The 20,953-nt window shown below is 35.3% G+C and overlaps 1 protein-coding gene across 6 annotated transcripts in view; it reads right to left on the reverse strand.

The window, feature by feature from the left end:
* Positions 1-20,953, reverse strand: part of MCTP1 (multiple C2 and transmembrane domain containing 1) — a 793,635-nt gene that overhangs the window by 131,100 nt on the left and 641,582 nt on the right. For all 6 annotated transcript variants that reach the window (XM_044001060.1, XM_044001042.1, XM_044001050.1 and 3 more), the window contains one exon: positions 8,067-8,186. In XM_044001060.1, coding sequence (XP_043856995.1) covers positions 8,067-8,186 — 120 coding nt within the window. The remainder of the gene's footprint in view (positions 1-8,066; positions 8,187-20,953) is intronic.

The following is a 20,953-nucleotide window of genomic DNA, read 5'->3' on the forward strand; positions in this document are numbered from 1 at the left end:
ATAATGCTAAATGACTCATTCTATTGGATATCATAATCTAACAACTAACGTGGTAACAGTGGAACATTTATCCATCTCTCTATTTCTCATCTCTTATATAAGCTTCCTCCTCCTTCCTTCTTTTTTGCAACATTACTCTCCCTATTGTCTCTCACATATATAAAGTTAAAGGGCATTTGGATTTGTTCCTCTCCTACCTCCTCTCAACGATCTTATATTATTCATTCAACTACCTCGGCATCTTAAGAATCATATTTTTAGCCATTGCGATGGAAGACTTTATTTTTCATGAAAAACAAAAATAGATGTTAACTTCTCTAGTAGAAATTCCCTTAAAAGACTTCTCAAAAGAAAGGCCCCTGGCTTTAGATCAGATAACTGCTTCCCATTCTTCAGATTTTATCTCCCCCTCATGTATCTACTGACAGGGCTTGACAATAGTTTGGGGGAGGGCACTTGAGGATCTATTGGTCAAATATAACCTTGTGATTTGCTATGCAAGGGGGGCAGCTAGGTAGTGCAGTGGATAAAGCAGGGGCCCTGGATTCAGGAAGACCTGAGTTCAAATTCAGCCTCAGATACTCACTTACTAGCTGTGGGACCCTCATTGCCCCACAAAAAAAAATAGAATTAAGATTTGCCATGCACGGGTCTATCTCTTCTCTATTGTATGGCTACCTACATTCACAGTATGCCAGTGAGTAATATGGCTGATAAATGTTGAATGAAAAATGGAAACTACACCATGGAGCAGAACAAAGAATGTGGTTTCTAAATTTTGTGTGTTTTGAGGGATATCTGGAACTAGTGTGGGACGGACTTCTTTGTGAGCCACGAGTTCAAATGCACAATTGGGTTTGCCAGAAAACGTATAATTAGATAAATAGGATTTAAGAGTTACGTAAGGTCTCAGCTGCGCCAGTGTCTGAGAAGCTGAATGAAACTTTGTGACTACAGCGCTGAGTGTCTGGAAAGCAGAGAAATGGATATGTGTGTTTTGGGCAAGTAAGAGGCAATTACTAGGAGTTATGGAGTGTAGTTGGCATTCCATGAGAGTTAGACTGCAGAGTCCTACCCAGGGGCTGTGCAGTGGAATAAAATAATGTCCGAGGCACTTTGGAAAAGAGGGAGCCTGTCAGAACAAATGTGTTAGCAGGAAAAGATTTAGGAAATCCTACTTTGTTGCTATATTTTACACAAAACAATGTGGCAGTCTCATAATTCATGTTAATTTGAACCTTTCAATAGGCTTAGGAGAAAGCCTCAGGATTTTATGGGACTGTATAGAGGATATACAATGAATTACTCTAGAAGGGAAGCCGAGGCTGAGTGCCTTTTGGAGGTGAGGGCTAGCTAGGAAAGAAAACCTGTATTGCCAGTATTTCTCATTTGAAACACTTAAAAGAATTTCTGTAAGGAAGCTCTTTCCTGGGATAAAAAAGCTCAAACTTAATTATCAAAATTGTGGGTTTTTTTCTTCTTTCTTTCTTTCTTTCTTTCTTTCTTTCTTTCCTTCCTTCCTTCCTTCTTTCTTTCTCTCTCTCTCTCTTTCCTTCCTTCCTTCCTTCCTTCCTTCCTTCCTTCCTTCCTTCCTTCCTCCCTCCCTCCCTCCCTTTCCTTCTTTCTTTCTTTCTTTCTTTCTTTCTTTCTTTCTTTCTTTCTTTCTTTCTTTCTTCTTTCTTTCTTTCTTTCTTTCTTTCTTTCTTTCTTTCTTTCTTCCTTTCTTTCTTTTTGCAAATAACTCCAAATCTTGTAGGAACTCAGAAAAATGTGCTGGTTTGGGAATCTAAAAATTTGGATCAATCTGGTTATGATAACATTAAATAAATGGCTTGACTTTGGGTTTATCATTTCATCTTTCTCAGCCTGTGTTTTCACACCTTTAAAATGAGGGGATTTGTATTGGATGATCTCTAAGGGCCTCCAAGTTCTACCATTTTGATTCTATAAGTCCATGTGGAATTGCCTCTTTTCTTTTCAACTAACCAACTAATTGGAAATGGAAATGGAAACCAACTAACCAAGTAATTAGGACAGTATTGAAAATAGCTCCTATTTCCTTCAAGAAACTTTTTGAATTACACAAGCATTTACTGACCTCTGTAATCCCAACATTTACCTGAGAAGCAGCATGGTGGACTAGAAAGAGCACTGTACCTGAATGTTAGAAGACTTGAATGGGTCCCTGATCTGCTACTTACAAAGGTTAGTGATTTGGGGCATTTAACCTAAGTTTTCAGAGAGTTTTGGTTTCCTCACCTGAAAAAGGGAATAAGAATACTTTTACTATTTACCTTATAGGGTTTTTTTCTTATAGGGTTGTTTTAAAGGAAAACCTTTAGAAATGATAAAGTTTTGCATAAATGTTGTTCTCCGGGGTTAGCAACAATCTAATCTTTTAACTGCTAAATCCACTGGGTGTTTTCTTGACCTCTGCAGCTTTTGCTACCCTTTTTGGAAATTCTTTCTCTCAGTCCTGGATTTTTGTGACATGTGCCCTTTCATGTCATCCAGCCTTTGCTGGATCCTCATCCTCTTCTCATTAAGTATAAACATCACCCTAGGCTCTTTGCTGGGCTCTCTGCTTTTCTTTCTTTAAACACTTTCTCTTGATGATATCATAAATTCTTAGGGGTTAACTTATCATCTCTATGCACTAGACTCCCAAATTTATATATCCAGTCCTGACTCTCCTGAGCACCATTCCCGCATGACCAACTATCTTTTGGATATCCCACCAGGATTTATCATAGACATCTCAAAATCAACATGTTTAAAACAGTACTCACTGAGTTTCTTTCCAAACTTATCTCTCAAACTTTCTCTATTTCTGTTGATGGTCCCAACATTCTTTCAATCAACAAGTTTGTAACATTGGAGACGTTGTTGTCTTTTCCTTTTCCCTTAACAGCCATATTTAATTGTTTGCCAAATCTTGTTGATCCTCCTTCCATAGCATCTCTCATATCCTCACTTTCTCTTCACTTACTTGCTTCTACTCTAGTTCAGGTGCTCAATATTTCTCATCCGGATGATTGTAACATCCTTCTAGTTGGTTTACCTGTATTGTCTCTCCTCTCTCCAATTCACACTCCACAATATTACAAACTGATTTTCTTGAGACACACAACTAATCACGTCTCCTAACTTACTAAAAAATCTTCAGTGCATTGGCATTCTGTTGTCTCTAGTAAAAGAACAACAATCATAATAAATAGCTAACATATATGTAGTGCATTAAAATTTGCAAAGTGTTTTATGTATAAAGTACAAAACATTTCATTCTGTCATTTAAAGACCTAAGAAATCTGACTCACCCACCTTTTTATTCTTAATTTATATTGCTCCTTCTTGCATACCTACCATTCAAATCAAACAGGCCAGCTAGCACTTTCTTGTATATAACATTCCATCTATATAATATTATTCCATCTATATAACATTACATCTATATATCTTGTATATAACATCTCCTCTTTTGCACGAGACAGAGAGGAGAATGTTAATCACAGTGGTGGTGAGGGGCAGTAATAAGGAAAGGATTGGTGTAGATGGTGGCATTTGAATTGTCCTTACAGGAAACTAGGGATTCTTTGGGGAGAAGGATGCATTCTAGGGGCAGAGGACAATTCGTGCAAAGCATGAAGTTTAAAATGGCATGTTGTTTATGGAGAATGGGTAGTAGTCCAGTTTGTCTGGAATGAAGATTTGTGAAAGGGTATGATATGGAATGAGACTGGGAGAGAAGGTGGAAGCCAGATTATGTGTATATGTGGGGGCATCTTCAACTGCCAGGATGTGGTTTGTTTTTTATTCTAGTAGCAAGAGGGAACCATTAAAATTTTTCAGTAGGGAGTAGAATGCAGTGACATGATTAATGTTTTGGGAATAGTAATTTAGAAGTTTTTTGGAGGATGGTAAGGGACAAGATGTAGAGGCCAATTAGGAGGCTACCTCAATAGTCCAGGAGAGAAAAGATGAGTGTATAAATGATGTTAGGGATTCTTTGAATGGTCAGAAGGGAGCAAATGCAAGGGAGGTTACACAGAGAGAATTGACAAAACTTGCTAACTGACTAGAAATGGGGGTTGATGGAGAAGGAAGAGTTAAGGCTCAGTCAATCTATCAACAAGCATCTAATAAGCACCTAGTATGCTAACTCTAAGGTTACAGACCTTGGTGACTGAAAGATAGTAGTGCTATCAGCTAAAAATGTCAAGATTTGAGAGATTGGGTATTCAAGGAAGTATAATGAGTTCTGTTATAGACATGTTGAGTTTGAGGTCCCTATGCCACATACAGTTAGGGGGTGAAGTGGATACAATTCCAGGCTTGGATGAGTTCAAATTTGGTCTCAGATACTTACTAGCTGTATGACCCCAGGCAAGTTACTTAATCCTGCTTGCCTCAGTTTCCTCATCTATAAAATGAGCCAAAGAAGGAAATGACAAGCCATTCCAGTATCTTTACCAAAAGAGGTCACAAAGAATCAGACATGACTAAAAAAAGACTAAACAACAACAAAGGAGATATTGAAGATGAGAGAAAGAAAGATTAAGGTAGGAGAAGGCCTCCTAACTCATTAAAGACTAGAACAAATGAGGACAGAATAGAGATAAAGAGGACTTTTGAGGTGTGTAGTTGGGAAGAAAATGGATCTCATACCTATTTTATTTTCTTTTTTTTTTTGTGGGGCAATGAGGGTTAAGTGACTTGCCCAGGGTCACACAGCTAATAAGTGTCAAGTGTCTGAGGCCGGATTTGAACTCAGGTCCTCCTGAATCCAGGGCCGGTGCTTTATCCACTGTGCCACCTAGCCGCCCCCATACCTATTTTCTTAATAAAGTAGGAGGCAACGTCTTTCATTGAGAGGGAAGAGAGAAGAAATGTATGAGGTCTGAAGAAAGAGGAGAGCATTTAAACTAATGTATGTGGAAAGTATATCAGAGAATAAATAATATAAGGATTACTGGGCAGCAGTGAGAGCCCAGTTGAAATTAGATTATACAAATATGTATTGAACCCATGTTTGAGACTTTGTCTAGTAGTATTCAACAGTCTGTGAATAGAAAGAGAGAAGGCAGATTTATTCTGCTTAGTCCCAAAAGAGAGAGAGTGTTTAAGTGACTGTTCCTAATTATACATCAATTAAGTGTCAGAGGTGGGGAAATTAAATGAGATTTCTCCAGACTTTGGGCAACTAACCTTATTTTCCTGTAAAATTATGGGGTTTATACTAGATAATGAAAAATAACCAACTAAACCAATAAGCTCTAGTTCTCTACCACATAGTGTCTTCAGATTAAAACAGTATCTTAATTTATTCATTTTGTCTTGCTGTTAAAGGTATCTGAAACCAGAATTAGTCACAATGAGGTTTTTTTTCCTTTCTTATATTGAAATGAAATCTATCTGCTAATAGTTTCTACCCACTAATCCTAGCTAACTCCCTGGGGACTAAGTATATAGAATATGTCTAAGACCTCCTCTACATAAAGATATCCATAAATATTTGAAGATAACTATCATGAACCCACAAGTTTTCAAGGGATTTTAGTATGGCATGGTTTCTAGTCCCTTCTTCATCCTTATCATCCTCCTCTAAATTGTTAATGTCCTTTCTAAAACATGGAATTCAGAACTGATCACAATGTTTTAAGTATTATTTGAGCTATTCTGGAGTGGACCAGAATAGAATAAAGCACATCTCTCCTATCACTCATCTTGTATGCTATACTATTATTCTTACAAGACTTTAAGACCTTTTTTTTAGCTACTTGTACTGCTGCTTCATGCAATTTATTAAAAATCCTAACTCTATTTCATGTTTTTGTTGAATTTTTTCAGTCATATCTGAGTCTTCATGAGCCATTTGGGGTTTTCTTGGCAAAGATACTGGAGTGGTTTGTCTTGTCCTTCTCCAGATTATTTTACAGATGAGGAAGTAAGGGAAATAAGGGTAATTGACTTGCCCAGGTGCATACAGCTAGTGAATGTTTGAGGTCAGATTTGAACTCATGAGGATGAGTCTTCCTGATTCCAAACCCACCATTCTATTTACTGCACCATCTAGTTGCCCATACTCTATTTCATATGAACCACTTTATAGTCATGTCTTACCCAATCTGCATAGGCCTGCATATTTATACTACTAAATTTTAGCTTGCTGACTTCATTACACAGTTCCATTACATCAAGGTGATTTGGGGGGGGTGGTTAATTCTAGCATATTAGCTACACTTTCTTGTTTTGTGTCATCCACAAATTTAATAAACGTGTTATTGATACCCTTATCTGTGCCACTGACAAAAAAGTTGAAGAGAATAGGACCAAGTACAGAGTCAGAGAGCCCAACATTAGAAACCTGCCCTTTATCCTGAAACCAATCCATTCATTCAACAAACTTTAGGTCTAGCCAGTTTCTTTTATTATACACTTTGTGAGTATTCACTTTTGGTCTATGTTTCTTTTAAAGTGAATTCTCTTTTGCCCCCAAGTAAAACTGTCCTTAGGGGAAAAAAGTTGATATGAATCTAAACAAGATTGTGAGTTCCTTGAGGGAAGAGACTTTTACTTCTGTATCCCCAGGGTTTACCACAGTGTTTGACATATACTGAGTGTTTAATAAATGCTTGTTGACTTGACTTGAAGATGTTATTAGTTGATCATATTATCTTACTGCATTTGTGGTTCTAGGAAGTTTATGAAAATGTTAACTTTAAATCAGAAGGAGACCCTTGATGGGGAAGGCATCTCTTCAGAGTCTGATGAGTTCTAAAATGGATTCTTTTGTTGCAGAGATGCTCAGATTCCTCAGAACAGCACTATTCTACCTGCCTGGTTAATAAATTAACATATTTTCTGTCTAAAAGAGGTCCCATCTATATTGAAGTTTGGGGGAAAATTTTTTTCTGACAATAGAGATTTTCACAGTAGTTCTGTAGAGTAAGACATCAGCCAAACCAAGAAGAAAAGATTAATGTTTGCTGTAAGGTAAGAACACTATACAAGAATTATAGAGTATGACATCATTTGCTTTTGCTTTTGCAACTAAAACGTCCTTAATAGTAAGTTCAAGTCAATGAGCATTTATCAAGTGCCTCCTATATGCCAGGCACTAGGGACACCAAAACAAAACCATGCAATTACCTGACTTCAGGGAGCTTACTTTTTATTGGGGGTTAATAACATATTCACATATAAGTAAATATAAAAAATGTACATAATATATGCAAAATAATCTTGGAGAGGAAAAAGCCACAACTGGAAAAATCTGGAAAGGCCTCTTGAAAGAGTTGATGCTTGATCCTTGAAAGGAATAAAAAGTTCTAAGAGAGAAGGGAGACCATGCCAGATTTAGTGAATGGTCTATAGAAAGGTACAGAGATAGAAAGACCCTCCAAACATGTTCTGCAGTTTTCAAAAAGATAAGTGGAAAGGAGGAGGGATGAGATTTGGTTCAGCTTTCCTGGGGTCAAATTATTCTAAGTTATATCCTTAAGCCATTTGCGTCACTAGTTTTTAATCTACTGAGAACTAGGGAGAGTATAATGTACCTTCCAAGGTGCTTTATGGAATCTCCTAAGCCGATAGCAATGATTCTCTTTCTCTAGGACAGAATCAAAAAAGAATCGTGGAGAGAAAAATGGATCTAGTTTGTATTTCCATGAATCATTTGGGAGAAATTAAATGTTCTCCCTGCTGTCCCTTCAGCTCCTAGAATTATATGCACTTTTGTGTTAGCATTCAGTAAGACAGGAAAAATCAAGAAGGGAAGAGAAATGCTCTTCTTCTATGCACATTTCAAATGAAAACCAGCTTCTTATAAATAAAAACCAGGATCTAGTGCATTCTCCAGTATGTGTTTTCCATTTTAGTTTCAACCAAACAGAGAAAGTAAATGGAACACATGCAAACTTTTCACTGTGGAGAGAAGGAAGAACTGACAAAATTTTTGCCTGACTTCAGTCTTTACAGACAGAAATTCCGTTTTAAAAACCAAATTCATTGCTGGTCTCATTGCACAGGAGAGCAAAAAGAGCCGAAGAGTGGAAGTAAAGACCTACCGTGTCACGTTGCCGGTTATCTTTCCCTGATTTTATCAAGAAGTAGTTCCACGTCAGTAGCAACAACAAAACCAGGGGTATCATGTAGAGCTCAAAGTTCCAAACCACAAAGAGGAAGAGCTGGAGGAGACAGGAGGGAGAAAAAGAGATGAGTCAATTTTGAATGTCATTAAATGGATTCTCTTATTCACGCTCCACTTCAAAAACACAAACTCAAAAGTTTTAGAATGGGAGGATTTATCTCGAAAACAAAGTCATGAAGACTCATTAAGCATTTTCTGAAAGCAGAACAGAACCCTGGAAGGCCATTGTTAGGAGTCTGCATTGGTTTTTACTTGGTTTAATTCCTCTTAAGAAAAAAAAGGTGATATTACATTGTCAGAGAGGTGATTTTAATTCGTCTTCTCTAATGAAGGTATCATTAAGTTGGACAAAATAAGGTAAAAAAGAAAAGAGCATCAAAGTTTTGCTGCATGGTCAAAAATAGCCCTATTTTCCTTAATGATAAGGAATGAATCACCATTTGTTATTAGGGACTTTCATCTTACTAATATAATACAATGTAACAAGCATAAGATGTGGATGGAATTATGAAGCCTACACAAGAATATTGAAAAGAATTCACCTCTCAGAACATAAAAAATGCTGGAAATGCTTCACAAAAGTGGAATAAGACCTTCATTAACATAACATTGGGATAAAATCAGTCAGCCATAAATCAAAATGAAAGTAATTGGATCATAGGAAGTGAGAAAAGTTCTATTACAATATTTTAAAATAATAATTAAAAAATAAAATAATCACACATATTTCTGGACTTTGTGTATCCCTGGAAGGCAATAGTTGGAATTGTCTAAATATAAATTGACTTGATATTATATAATTTTGAAAGTGACCAGGATGCTAAACTGATTATCCACTAGTAAAATGAGACAAACAGGCAGCAAAATGGTTAGAGTAATGAATTTCGAGTCTGGAAGACCTCAGTTTGAATCCTGTTTTAGACATTTACTAGGGCTTAACCTCTGTCAACCTTAGTTTCTTCATCTTTAATAAGGACAAGAATAACACCTAACTCACAGAGTTATTGTGAGGACCAGATGAGATGATATAAGAAAAACACTTTGGAAACCATTTATGTGCTACATAAATGCTAACTATTATTAGTTTTTTCATTACTATATTGGGCATTAAATCCTACATCTTTGTCACACTCAGAAAGTAACCTAACATATATCTCACTTACATCCTTAAATAAAGATCATTATAGATGACTGCCTTTCCAACACTATCTTAAGGATTAACTAATTTTTTTAATACAATTGCTTACATGTTTTTCCTTAGATTCTAGCACTTACTTGCATTTGAACCCATTCGATGTTATAGTTTTTTACTCAAAGGGACTATCAGTAGTGAGCTTTTGCCTCTCAAATTCCATAGAAACTCTACTACCTAATCTAGAAGCAGATGAAAACACAACTGACATTTCTGTGAATTCCCTGTTTTTTAAAAAAATGTTTTAACTAAATATTCCATTCAGTACAGATATCACCAAATCTTTCACAGAGAAGGAAATGGGTCAACATAAAATCATCCAGGGAAATAGATTTAAAGGAAGAACAATGCTACAATATCCTAAGTAATTTAAATATTTTAATATAATAAATACCAGTATCAGTCTCTCTAGGGTAAACAAAGAATTTAGTTAACTGGTTAGTTAAATGTGTCCTACTTTCATTGGAGAGGAAAAAAACTGAGCAAGTAGCAAAAAATTTCCCTTTGGGCTTTGAAGAATTTGGGGAGTTAAGACCATATTAATTATATCTGATAGTTCCTTATTTTCTGTTAGGATGAAAATACTAATAAAGTATTTGTGTTACGGGAAAAAAATCAAAATTAGACATAAGGTCATGTGAAACAGAAAATAATGTCTATTTATAGTCAGCAATACCTCCTTCTTAATTGATTTAAATGGATTATTTATTTGTAACCTTATGTAAACAGCAGAGAGTGCTATCTGGCAAGGTTTGAAAGTTTAGGTAAGGGGATAGGCCTTCCTTTTTCCCTTCACTGATCTCAAAGGAATGACTGCTGCAGCTAAGGCAGAGACACTCACATTCTGGTGTCTGTGAGTCATTCAAGCAATAAATATTTATTTTATTTTGTTTTATTTTATTTTGCCTCACCAAAGTGAGGCAATTGGGGTTAAGTGACTTGTCCACGGTCACACAGCTAGTAAGTGTCAAGTGTCTGAGGCCAGATTTGAACTCAGGTCTTCCCGACTCCAGGGCTGGTGCTCTATCTACTGCGTCACCTAGCTGCCCCTGCAATAAATATTTATTAAGCACCCACTATGTGCCAGGTCCTGTGCTAAGTGCTGGAGATGCAAATAAAGCATAAGACAGTCCCTGCTCTGAAGGAGCTCACTGTTTCATGGGAAGACAACATGTAAATACTTATACACAAACAGGATATACACAGAATAAATTGGAGATGGTCAACAGAAGGAAGATACTAGAGTTGAGGAAGATAGGCAAAAGCTTCCTGTAGATGGTGAGATTTTTAGTTGGGATTTGCAGGAAGCCAGGAAAGTCAGGAGGCAGAGATATGACAGGAGAGCATTCCAGGCATGGGGACCAGCCACTGAAAGTTCCTAGGTTGGGAAATGAGATGGAGTTTCTTGTACAAGAAACAGTAAAGAAGCCCACATCATCACATTGCAGAGTATATGGAGGAGTGTAAAATATAACAAGACTGGAAAGGTGGGCAGCAAGAAGAGGGAGATAGGCTCTGAAAGGCTTTGAGTATTTTAATAACAATTGATTTTTTTATCTGTTCCTGGAGGTGATAGGGAATTGCTGGAGTTTATTGAGTATGAAATGACATGATCAGATCTGTACTTTAAGGTGACTTTGAGAGTTGAATGGAAGATGGACTATAGCAGGAAGAGACTCGTGGCAAAGAGACCACAATTTCATTGGGGTAGTATAGATTAAGATGATGGGGTTCTACACTAGGGTGATAGCACTATGGTAAAATGCCTGCAGGCTGACGTTCTCTCTCTCTTTCTCAATCTTCCTCTATCTTTCCCTATTCATCTCCTCCCTTTATCCCTCTCAGTCTCCCAGTACTTTATCTTCTTTATTCATAACTGGGCCATTTTGTTGGCTTCCAAATTTTTCTTGTCTATGCTTAGTCTACTCCACTTCTCTACTTTTTATTTTTAAAACCATATAGCTTTTTATGATTATTGTTTTATAATAGTTTGGTATCTATGTTTCCATCTCCCTTTTTTGTTACTTTAAATTCTTACCTTTAGTTTCTCTAAATGAATTTTCTTTTATTTACTTATTATTTATTAGAAAGTAATTTCTTAAAGTTTTATGGATAATCTATAGAGCTCATTCATTAAATATATACATCTTAGACAGTTTCTATAAATACTTGAATAAATATTATAAATAGAGGCAGCTAGGTAGTGCAGAAGGCTGGGTCTGAAATTAGGAAGACCCGGGTTCAAATGTTCCTTTGGACATTCACTAGCTCTGTGACATTGGATAAGCTGGTCTTTGTTTGCCTGTTTTCTTAACTATAAAATGGGGATAATAATAGCACCTACCTTGCATGGTTATTGTGAGGATGAGATGAGATAGTATTTTTTAAAGCATTTAACATGTTGCCGAAACATATTAAGTGCTCTATAAATGCTTATTTATAAATGGATAATGAATTGGACACCAATTTGAATGAGAGAAGAGTAGGCTATATTGCCTTTTTTATATTGCCAAGTTTTGGGGTGTGTGTGTGTGTTTTAATGAAACCTAGCTTCTCATTGAAACAAGGACCCATTTTTTAATACTAATATTTTATTGCTGATATTATATAGCTGCAAGCCATGGTTTTAAGAATTAAAAGTAATGATCACTCACAGGGTAATACCAGGCATGAGCAGTGTACAAACAAGGAATCAGAAAGAGTAGTGACAATGATGTCACCTAAGAAATGTATGATTGAAAAAGAAGCTATAATGGTCACCCGGTGAGAGCAAGGGATAACATAGATAGCCCGCATGCTCCATTTAGATCTTCAAAATATTAGAAGAACAGGAGGAAGACTATGAGCATATTAGGTGCTTTGTGGAAGACTTATGGGAACACATGGACAGCAGTCACAGGGGATGAGTAGTCATGAATGACATCTACATCATTGGAAGGAATAGCCACATGGATGATATCACAGATGCTTTTGAGTATTTTTATACTTGATTATTTTTAAAGATAATGGCTTATTTTCTTTCTCTTCATTAACTCTTCCTGGTTTGAATATAGAGTTGTTCATCTTTATGTCACAGAAAGAAATTGTAAAAACTGACTAAAAAGCACCTGATCAAACAGTTTATATAACATAACACTTTGACAGAATTAATTTGTAAATTTATCAGGTAATGAAATTTTTTTCTTCCAAGTTGTGGCTCCTTCAATTTCTCTTGATGTAACTATGTTTCTTATGTTACCTATTTTCTGTTTTATTAACCCGAATTTTTTTTGCCCTTGCAAGTATTTATTTCATTTAATTTTTATTGGCATATTTTGTTTTGTTTTAAATTTCTTGTCTTTTGATTGAGTTGTTCCTAACAATTTTCTGTTTGACAATTTCACTTTCCTCTCTTTTTTGATCAAATTAGTTAATGCTTTATCTGTTTTATATATCTTAAAACAATGTTTAGTTTGATTTATCAGAGTATTTTTGTTTTCAGTTTTGTTTTATCTTTCCATTGCTTTGGGTTTATGCATGTGCTCATTGTTTTAGCTCTTTCCTTTTAACGTTCAATTCACAGATCTTTTTATCTCTTTTGTTAACATGTGTTGAAATATATATATTTTTGCTTTAGTGCTATAATACTTTAGGTGCATACATAAATTTTGGCATGTGATCTTATTGTTTTTGTTATTTTTAATATATTTTAATTATATCTGTGATTTGTTCTTAGAATCACTTGGTACTTTAAAAAATAGTTTTCACTTTAAGTTCTCCTTTGTTCATAATACCTTCTGTGTTTTAAAAATTTTTCTGGTGGGGAGGCAATGAGAGTTATGTGACTTGCCCAGAGTCATACATCTAGTAAATGTCAACTGTCTGAGGCCAAATCTGAACTCAGGTCCTCCTGAATCCAGGGCTGGTGTTTTATCTACTGTACCACCTAGCTGTCCCCCATATTACCTTCTGTTTACAGTTCATTCTATAGATAAAATATGTTAAATATAAACTAATGTGGTCAGTATTTCTGCCTATTATTAGTTCTTTAGACCCTAGAAATTTCCTTTTTAAAAAATGATTTTTATTATTTTATTAAATATTTCCTAATTACATGTACTTTTTTTTTTTTAGTGAGGCAATTGGGGTTAAGTGACTTGCCCAGGGTCACACAGCTAGTAAGTGTTAAGTGTCTGAGGTCGGATTTGAACTCAGGTACTCCTGACTCCAGGGCCTGTGCTCTAGCCACTGTACCACCTAGCTGCCCCTACATGTACTTTTAAAAAACACTTTTTAAAATTTTGAGTTCTGAATTTTCTCCCTGCCTCTTGCCCCTCCTCTCCTTGAGAAGGAGTAATTTGATTTTTTTTATACATGTGAAGTCATGCAAAACATTTTCATATTAGCCATGTTGCAGAAGAAAACAAAAGAAAATTAAAGTTTAAAAATGTATGCTTAAATTTAGAGTTCATCAGCATTTTTCTTTGTGAAGTCTTTTCGAATTTAATTTTCTTAGATGATTGTCTTGATCAAAGTTACCTAAGTATTTCATAGTTGCTCATCCTTATAATATTGGTGTTACTGTATATAATGTTCTCTTGGTTTTGTTCACTTCACCTTGCATGAGTTATATGTCTTCCCAAATTTTTCTGAAACCATCCTGTTCATTATTTCTTATAGCACAAATAGTATTCCATCACAATCATATACCACAATTTGTTCAGCCATTCCCCAATTTATGGGCATCCCCTCAATTTCTAATTCTTTGCCACCAGAAAAAGAGCTGCTATAAATGTTTTTATACAAATAGGACCTTTCCCCTTTTCTTCGATCTCACTGGAATAGAGACCCAGTAGTAGTATTACTAGGTCAAAGGGTATGCATAATTTTATAGCCCTTTGGCATAGTTTCAAATTGTTCTCCAGAATGGTTGGATTAGTTCACAGCTCCACCAACAGTGCATTAAATTTCCCAATTTTTCCACATCTCCTCCAGCATTTGTCATTTTCCTTTTCTGTTATGCCAGCCAATTTGATAGTTGAGAGGTGGTACCTCAGAGTTATTTTATTTGAATTTCTCTAATCAATACTGAGAGCATTTTAAAACATAACTATTGATAACTTTTATTTCTTCTTCTGAAAATTGTTCATATTCTTTGACCATTTACCAACTGGAGAATGGCTCTTTTTAAAAAAATATATAAATCTGACTCAGTTCCTATAGATTTGAGAAATAAGGCCTTTCTCAGAGAACTTGTTATACATTTTTCCCAGTTCCCTGTTTTCTTTCTAATTTTAGATACATTGGTTTTGTTTGTGCAACAGTCTTTTGATGTCACATAATCAAAATTATTGATCTTACTTTCCATAATCCTATCCATCTGTTTTTAGTCATAAAATCTTTTATCCATAGGTCTGACAGGTACATTTTTACATACTCCATTAATTATATCACCTTTTATGTTTAAATCATTCATCTATTTTAATCTTATTTTGGTAGACAGTGTAAGACATTGGCCTATGCCTAATTTCTGCCAAACTTTTCTAATTTTTCTAGCAATTTTTGTCAAAGGTTGAATTCTTACCCCATAAGCTTAGATTTGGGGGTTCATCAAATATTAGATTATTCTATTTATTTTTTGTTGATATTGTTGTTTTGATCATTTTTTAGTTTTATTTAATTCTTCATCACCCCAGTAAGGGTATCTTGTTAAAAGATACTGGTGTGGTCTGCCATTTCCCTCTCCAGATCATTTTTACAGATGAGGTACTGAGGCAAATAGAGTTAAGTGACTTGTCAAGGGTTGGTCACACAGCTATTCAGGGTCTGAGGCTGGATTTGATCCCAGGAAGATGAGTATTCTTGACTCCAGGCCTAGCACCACCTAGCTGTCCTTATACTACTATGTATTCTGTACCTAATCCATTCCACTGATTCACTACTCTATTTTTTAGTCAGTACAAGATTGTTTTTATTACCAGGTGGTAGGCCATGTTCCTTAACATTTTTTCATTGACTCTCTTGATATTCTTGATCTTTTCTTCTTCCAAATGAATTTTATTATTTTTTCTAGATCTATAAAATAATTTTTTGGAAGTTGATTGGTATGACACTGAATAAGTAAATTAATTTATGTAGAATGGTAATTTCTATTATATTGACACAGCCTTCCCATGAGCAATTAATATTTCTCCAGTTGTTGAGATCTGTCTTTATTTGTGTGAAAAGTGTTTCCTAATTATGTTAGTTCCTATTTTTGTCTTGGCAGGTAGACTCCAAAGTATTTCATTGGTCTGCAGTTATTTCAAACCAAATTTCTCATTTTATCTCTTGCTGCTGGGTTATGTTGGTAATCTCTAGAAATGTTAATGGATTGTGTGGGTTTATTTTATATCCTGCAACTTTGGTGAAGTTGATTTTTTCAACTAGCTTTTTGGTTCATTCTCTACGGTTCTTTAAGTATACCATATTATCTGCAAAGAGTGATAGTTTTATTTCTTTATTGCGTATTTTTATTCCTTAAATTTCTTTTTCTTGTCTTATTGCTATAGCTAGTATTTCTGATACAGTATTGAATAATAGTGATGATAATGGACATCCTTGCTTCACTCCTAATCTTCCTGGGAAGTCTTCAGTTTTATCCCCATTACTTATACTGTTTGCTCTTGGTTTTAGATAGATACTACTTATAATTTTAAGAAAGATTCCATTGATTCCTATGCTTCCTAGTGTTTTCAATAGAAATGGTTGCTGTATTTTGTCAGACTTTTTCTGCATCTATTGATAAAATCATATTTTTGGTTATTTGTTATTGTTATCAATATGGAACTTATAATGATACTTTTCCTAATATTGAGCCAGACTTCCATTTTTGGTACAAATCTAACCTGGTCATACTGTATGATCTTTGTGCTATATTGCTGTAATCTCCTTGCTGGTATTTCATTCGAAGTTTGTGCATTGATATTCATTGAGGAAATTAGTCTATAGTTTTCTTTCTCTGTTTCTGCTCTCCCCAGTTTAGGTGTCAAAACCATATTTGTATCACAAAAGGAATTTGGTAGGATTCATTTTTTTTTTTACCAATTTTTCCAAATAGTTTATATAGTATTAGGATTAAATGTTTTTTTTAAATGTTTGGTAGAATTTACCAATACAGACATCTTATCCTAGGGATTTTTCTTACTTAACTTGTTCAGTTTCTTTTTCTAAGATAGGGTTATTCATGTATTCAATTTCCTTTTCTGTTAATCTGGACAGTTCATATTTTTATAAATATCCATCTATATCACTTAGATTGTCAGATTTACTGGCAAGTAATTGGGCAACATAACTCCTAATAATTGCTTCAATTTCATTTTCATTGGTGTTGCATTTATCCTTCTCCTTTTTGATATTAACAATTTTGTTTTCTTTTTTTGTAACCAAATAAACCACTAATTTACCTATTTTATTTTTTTCCATAAAACTAGTTCCTACTTTTATTTACTAGTTTAATGGATTTTTAAAAAAACCTTTCATTTTGATTAACCTTTCCTTTTATTTTCACCATTTTTGGTGTTTAAATGGGGGTTTTTAATTTTTTCTTTTACTAGTTTTTTTTTTAGTTTAATGTCCAACATATTTTTCTTTTATTAACATTTTTCTTTAAAGTTTTGAGTTTCAAATTCTATCCTTTTCTCCTTCCCTCTTTCTCCTCCCCCATCCCTGAGGTGGTATACGATAAAATATAGGTTATACATGTACAATTATGTAAAACATTTTCATATTAGTCATTTTGTATAAGAAACTCAAATAAAAGAAAAAATGAAAGTGAAAAATAGCATGCTTCAGTCCGTGTTCAATCAATATTATTTCTTTCTCTGGAGGCAGATAGTATGCTTCATCATTAGTCTTTTGGGATTGTCTTAGATCATTGTATTTCCGAGAATATCTAAGTCATTCACAATTCTTCCTCAAATAATATTGCTGTTATTGTGTACAACAATCTCCTGGTTCTGTTCCCTTCACTATAAATAAGTTTATATAAGTCTTTCCTAGTTTTTCTGAAATCATCCTGCCTGTCATTTCTTATAGCACAATAATATTCCATCACAATCATGTACCAAAGTTTATTTAGCCATTGATGGGCATCCCTTTGATTTCCAATTGTTAGGCACCACAAAAAGAGATACTATAAATATTTTTGTACAAATAGGTCCTTTCCTCTTTTTTGGGGGGTTGTCTTTGGAATATAAACCTTGCAGTGGTATTGCTGGATCAAAGGGTATGCGCAGTTCTATAACCCTTTGGGCATAGTTGCTCTCCAGAATGGTTGGATCTCTCCACAACTCTACCACCAGTGGATTAGTGTGCCAGTTTTCCTACATTCCTTCTGACATCAAATATTTTTCTTTTTTGTCATATTAACCACTCTGATAGGTGTGAGGTGGTACCTCAGAGTTGTTTTCATTTGGAATGCCCAATACATTGACCTGATCTTTCTTTCTTTTATTGATATATACATTTAGGGATATAAATTTTTCCTTAAGTGCTATTTTGGCTGCATCTCACAAATTTTGGAATGTTGTCTCATTGTTGTCATTCTCTTTAATAGAATTATTCATTATGATTTGTTCTTTGACCCAATCATTCTTTAGGATTATATTATTTAGTTTCCATTTAGCTCTTAATCTATGCTTTCATAGACCTTTATTAAATGTAATTTTTACTGCATTAGGTCTGAAAAGGGTGCATTTAATATTTCTGCTTTTCTGCATTTGGTTGTGAAGTTATTAAGCCCTAATAAATTTTTGTGAAGGTGTCATGCATAGCTGAGAAAAGGGTATATTCCTTTTTATTTCCATTCAGTTTTCTACAGAGGTTTATCATATTTAACTCTTCTAAGCTTCTATTCATCTCCTTGGCTTTTTCTTTTTTCTTTTATGATTAGATTTATCTAGCTCTGAGAGGGGAAAATTGAGGTACCCTGCTAGTATGGTTTTATAGTCCTATTTGTTCTTGTAATTTATTTTTTCCTTTAAGAATATGGATGCTATGCCTTTTGGTACATGTTTTTAGTGGTGTTATTACTGCATTGTGTATGGTGCCTTTTTTACAAGATGTAATTTCCCTGCTTATCCCATTTTGCTTTGTTTGAGATCATGATTGCTATCTCTGCCTTTTTTCTTCAGCTGAAGCACAATAGATTCTGTTCCAGCCCTTTATTTTATTTCTCTGTGTGTCTCTGTTTCAAGTGTGTTTCTTGTAAACAACATATTGTTGGATTCTGGTTTCTAATCAATTCTGCTGTTTCCATTTTATATGTGAGTTAACCCTATTCACATTCATACTAACTGAATTTCTCTCCCTATTGTCTTGTTAATTCTCTGTTTTTATCCTGTTCCTTCTCTAAAGTCTGTTTTGCTTCTGACCACTGACTTCTTTTATACTAACTCCCTTTTGTCATCCTCTCTTTTTTATACTTTTTCCCCTCCTACTTGCTTGGTGTGTGATTTCTATTACCAATTGTATGTGTGTGAGTGTATGTGTGTGTGTGTAAAATGTTTACTCTTTGAACCAATTTAGATGTGTGAGATTCAGGTGCTGCCCACCTGCCACCCCCATAATTTTCCTTTCCACTGTAAAAGCTCTTTCCTATGCACCTCTTTTATGTGAGATAATTTATTCTATTCTTTCCCCTCTCCCCTTCTCCTAAGGCATTCTTCTTTTCCCCCTATCCTTTGTTTTTACATCACCCAAACATAATATACTCACTTCTACACCTTCTTTCTATATAGAATTCTTCTAACTACCCTAGTAATGATAAAGTTCTTAGAAGAAAAATATATTATCTTCCAATATAGAAACAGTTTAACCTTCTTGAGTCCCTTATGATTTCTCTTTCATGGTTACCTTTTTATTTTTCTCTTGAATTTTGTAATTGAAAGTCAAGTTTTCTATTCAGCTCTGGTCTTTTCCATCAGGAATATCTGAAAGTACTTTATTTCATTAAATACCCTCTTTTTCCCCTTAAAGGATTATACACAGGTTTGCTGGGCTCTGTTCCCAGCATGTGATTGGGGAGGGGCACTGTCCCAAGCTTTAGGGTCTTTTGCACTGCTATTTTCAGAGCTAGTTCTGGGGTTATTGGGAGTTTTTGGTCCTTTCAGGGAGAGTTTTGGTCACTGCTCTTATGTTCTGTACTTTGCCCAGAAAGGGTCCCTGATCCCTTGAAACTGGCCTTAAGAGATACTTCTTTTAATATAATTAATCAAAGACTTCTTTTTCTTAGTCTTATTCCTACTCTAACCTAGTCAAGGTCTGAGCAAATAGGACAGATACTGTAAAGTGGATTAATCAAGGGCTTCCTTGTCCTTGTTGGTTCACTCTCCTGTCTTCTGGAAGAGGAGTCCTTCCCTGAATTTTAATTTGGTTTTAAGGATAGGTTAGGTTTTGGAAAGGATGTTAAAAAGATTTCAGACTAGGACTCTAATTAAGTATTGCTAAGGTTTTCTATTTAGGTGGGACCAAGAACTCCAGCCTAATATACTGGCCTAACATTATTTTGTACTACATAGACTAAAGTGAGAGAGAAAGAGAATAAGCATTTATCAAGTGCCTACTATGTGCCAGGCACTATCCTAAGGATTTCACAAACATTATCTTATTTGGTTTTCCCAACAATTCTTAACCTCATTTTATAGTTACAGAGATTAAGTGAATTGTTCAGAGTAATACACCTTGTAAGGGGATGAATCTGCATTTGAACTCAGATCTTCCTGACTCCAGAGCCAGCCCTCTATCCACTGTGCCACTTAGCTGGAAGACAAGGGAGGGTAACAGTCTTCAAGTATCCTCCCATAGTACTCTACTTGATTTCTTGATTTGGAACTTTATGTTAATGTTGAGCTCTGTTCATGGGAGGTAGGGTAGGCGATCTGTCTCGAGAGTCAGGCTTTTGTGCACTGCTGTTTTCAGAGTTAAGGAGGTTGGAAATTTTTGGTGTTTTCAAAATAGTGTGATCTGGGAGAGGTGTCACTACTCTCTTGGTCTGCACTTTGGTCCTAACCTAAAAAGGTCCCCTGATACCTTAGGATTGAAATTGTTTCTGCTTCTCAGGGCCCTTCTTCCCTTGCATCTGGAAACAATACTGTTCCTTGGGGTTCCTGATCCCTTGGGTCCATAAGTGAGACTGCCTCTCATGACTTCCACTTCCTTTTGACCAAAAGTGCTCCTCTCTGTCCTTGAACTATGACCCAGAAGTAAGTACAGACAATGGTATTACCAAACATCATCTGGTCCTGTGTCTAGTACTAGTTCAAGGTTCTCCTATACTCTATGATCATATGCCAGATCTCTTTACTATTTCTGTCTTGAGAACTCCTGAGCCTTCTGTAACCACCACCTAGTTCCATCACTGTTGTTTCATCTACATGGGCTCCAGCCCATCCTCCTTCCTCATGTCACAGATCTCAGTTTCCAACCTCCTAAGCTGTCTTGGGTTGGAAGAATGTCTCACTGACCTTTTGTTCGCCCTGTCACTCCAGAATTCAATATGAGCAGTTATTTTAAAGTTGTTTGTAGGGAAATGTTGGGAGAGCTCAGCTGAGTGCCTTCTCTATTTTACCATAAGTCCACCCCCTCAAAAGTCT

Source organism: Dromiciops gliroides, chromosome 1, assembly GCF_019393635.1.
Source record: "Dromiciops gliroides isolate mDroGli1 chromosome 1, mDroGli1.pri, whole genome shotgun sequence".
NCBI lineage: Eukaryota > Metazoa > Chordata > Mammalia > Microbiotheria > Microbiotheriidae > Dromiciops > Dromiciops gliroides.